The following is a 3,380-nucleotide window of genomic DNA, read 5'->3' on the forward strand; positions in this document are numbered from 1 at the left end:
GCTACCGCCGCCCCTACCCCCTCATGAGGAAGATGTGCCAGGTGGTGCCAGCAGGGTTGGCCTTCGTCTTGGACATCAGCCCCGTCGCCCACCGCGTGGTCCTCTGCCACCTGGGGGGCTGCGAGGAAGACGCCGCTTGGTACCACACCTATCAGATCTTGTTCTTTCTTATCAGCGCTTGTTTCTTCTCCTGCCCGGTGCCCGAGAAGTATTTCCCCGGTTCCTGTGACATCGTGGGCCACGCTCACCAGATCTTCCACGCCTTCCTGGCCGTCTGCACCCTCTCGCAGCTGGAGGCCGTGCTGCTGGATTACAAGGGCAGGAGGGAGATCTTCCTGCAGAGACACGGGCCCTTCTCCCTGTACCTCTCCTGCCTCTCCTTCTTCGGCCTGGTGGCTTGTAGCGCCCTCACCGCCTACGCCCTGCGGCGCAGGATCAAGGCCAGCCTGGCTACCAAGGACTCCTGAGGGCCACAGGGGTGGTGGGTGGGGCAGCCGTGGAGATGGAGGGAAGGGGCATAACCAACTAAGAGACATAACTGTCATCTGCCTAACACGCCGTGACTAACCAGGACCCGGGCTGGAGGCTTCGTGCTGGAGGCGCTTTCACAGCAGGCACCACCACCCGAGGGGACGTGGGGTGTTCTAAGCCAGAACAAGTCACTTAACCAAGGATGCTGGAACAGGCAGAGGTTTCTTCTTCGTTCTGGAGAACGTGTGGGTGATCCCTTGCTGAATGAATGGCAGGGAGGGCAACCTGAAGGCTGTGAGGCTGTAGAAGGGTCTGCCAGGGCTCACGAGGCACTGTGGATGTGATGACCTCTCTGGGTTTTGCCTTCTCTGCTAGCTGAGGGAGACCTGCTACTATCAAAGGCAGTAGGAAGGAGGAGTCTCCATGTCTAGGGTTCAGCTGCAAGGTCCCCTTGTCAGGTATCTCCACACCACGTTGCTCAGGTGGCTTTGGCAAAGCCTGTGTTCAGTTCTGGGCCCGTCACTACATCGAGGTGCTGGAGCATGTCCAAAGAAGGGCAACGAAGCTGGGGAAGGGTTTGGAGAAAAAGTCTTATGAGAAGTGGCTGAGGGAACTAGGGTTGTTTATCTGGAGAAAAAGAGGCTGAGGGGAGACCTCCTTCCTCTCTACAACTCCCTGACAGGAGGTTGGAACGAGGTGGGGTCAGTCTTGTCTCCCAAGCAGCAAGAGATAGGACAAGGGGAAATGGTCTCAAGTTGTGTCAGGGGAGGTTTAGGTTGGATGTTAGGGAGATTTCCTTCACAGAAGGGGCTGTCAAGCCCTGGAACTTGGTGGAGTCACCATCCCTGGAGGGATTTAAAAGGCACGTAGATGTGGTGCTGAGGGACATGGGTTAGTGGTGACCTGGCAGTGCTGGGTTAGTGGTTGGACTCGATCATCTTAAAGGTCTTTTCCAACCTAGACAATGCTGTGATTCCATGTTTGGAGACTTAATCCTGACCTGAGGTCCTGTAGGATGAACTGGGTCTGAACCTGAGCCCTTGTGAGTGGTGTGGGTGCAGCACAGGTGGAGATGTTAGGGCAGCTCCATCTTTGGGTGTGAGTGCACCATCTCCAGTGGAGCTGCTCCTCACACCCAAGGCATCAGGCTGTCCCAGGGTCTGCTAACAGGAGGTGGGGTCCTTCTCAGTAGCCTGAATTCCACCTAGGGTTGTGGCAGTGCTCTTGGCTTTTGGGTAGCCTAAAAGGCAGGTCTTCAAAGGCTCCTCACCTCCATTTGCACCTCACTCAGTCTTTGAGGAGCTGGGCCTGGGTCAGGCTGGAGATGGTTTTGAGCCTCCCTCAGCAGCAGAAGTTGAGCACCCCTGAGACCATCAGTGTTCAGGGTGCTGGCCCCAGGAGGGGAGGTGCTTTGGGTGGTGGGTGCATCATTTTGGCTGCTTGTGTGACAGGGTCATGCACTCCTGCTTGGACTGACTTCTGTGTGTGTGCATCTCTGCACACCCATCACGCCCCAGCAAGGCTTTGCCTTTGGCTTTCACATCTGCAGAGCCTCCTAGTTGGGTCAGGGTTAGCCTGAAGGAAGCAGGGTCAGGAAGGTGGGCCAGAGAAGATCTCTGAAAACAGATCTATCCATTGGTGCTTTGCTGTGTCCCCTGTTTTGTGGATGGGTTTGAACTTTGTGGCCTTATTGACAAATGAAATACCAAGGGGGAGGGAAGTTTTGAGCACAGGAAATCATTGGGAAGCCTTCAGGAGGTCATCTGGTCCACCCTTCCTCAGCTAATTTTTCTCAGAGCTGAATTTGCCTTGCTTTTGTGGTGGGTAAAGCAGAGTCAGCCACCAAGGGTGGCTCTGGCTGGATGGTGTCAGTGAGCTCCTGGGGAGGAAGGGGAGTGGAGGAAACCAGGCTGGTCCAGAGCTCCCTTCTGGGCTAAAGCTGAGATGGAGTGGGCATCTACTGCTGCTAACAGCAAACCCTGCTCTGCTGCTACCTAGAGTTACACTGGTACCAAAGGAAGGGATCAGCTGGGTCTGTCCTTCTCCAAGGGTTTGAAAATAGGTGATGTGTCCTGTCCTTGTACAGTAATGCCACCTAGGGCAGGGACAGGGACAGGAGGTGCCCACGGGGCTCTGCTGAGGTGTTTCTGACCATATGCCTTCTCCTTCCTGGGCCAGCAGAAGTGAAACTTCTCCTTCTGGAGCCATTTTTTGATGGTGGTGGTGGATGTTCATAGTCACCCCTCGGGTGAAGCCCCTCAGGCCCATGAGTGGCCCTGCACTCAGACCTGGAGCTGACCTTCTGGTTACTATGATGGGTTGACTGAGCAGGGAATGTCCATAGCTTGCTGCTGCTGCTGTGAGGATGCACCCTTGTGTCACAAGGGGCTCAACCAACACTGGAGCTTCCTTCGTCCCTGTCTCCATCCTCCTCGTCTTCCTCCAACCAGCTTGTTTCTTTCCCTTCATCCTTGTGCCTTGAACACCTGGCTGCCTACCTGGGCAGACTCCACAGTCTGCTGCACCTCAACCTCAGCCAGGCCAGGGCTGCAAAGTGGCTGCTGCTCTCCTCCTGGAAGCCCTGCTGTTGATCCAGGGGGCACCAGGGCTGGGATTGGAGAGTGTCCAAGTGCCTCTCTGATCAATGCTCAGCTTGTCTGAGAGCCTCTCAGGGTCTTCTCCTTGCTCTCTGCTTGGAGGGTGCCTCCTTCCATCCTGGAGTTGCTGGGAGGGTTTGCTGAAGAGCTGACCACCAGAGCTCCAGCACATCTGAGATCCTGAAGGGACCGAGCTCCCAGCCCTCTGCTGCAGGAACCTCTGGGCCTGAGAGAAGCATTTTCGTAGCTCTCACACCCTGGATCTGCTCAGGAGGACTCCTGAGGACTCACCCCAACGTGCCTTACGCTCTT

The 3,380-nt window shown here is 56.0% G+C and overlaps 1 protein-coding gene across 1 annotated transcript in view; it reads left to right on the top strand.

Annotated features, from left to right (window-relative positions):
- Positions 1–467, top strand: part of PAQR8 (progestin and adipoQ receptor family member VIII) — a 1,086-nt gene extending 619 nt beyond the window's left edge. Inside the window, exon 2 of the mRNA XM_008938079.1 lies at positions 1–467. Coding sequence (XP_008936327.1) covers positions 1–467 — 467 coding nt within the window.
- Positions 468–3,380: the final 2,913 nt, after the last annotated feature.

This window comes from Merops nubicus, unplaced genomic scaffold (genome assembly GCF_000691845.1).
Source record: "Merops nubicus isolate BGI_N331 unplaced genomic scaffold, ASM69184v1 scaffold36673, whole genome shotgun sequence".
Classification (NCBI taxonomy): domain Eukaryota; kingdom Metazoa; phylum Chordata; class Aves; order Coraciiformes; family Meropidae; genus Merops; species Merops nubicus.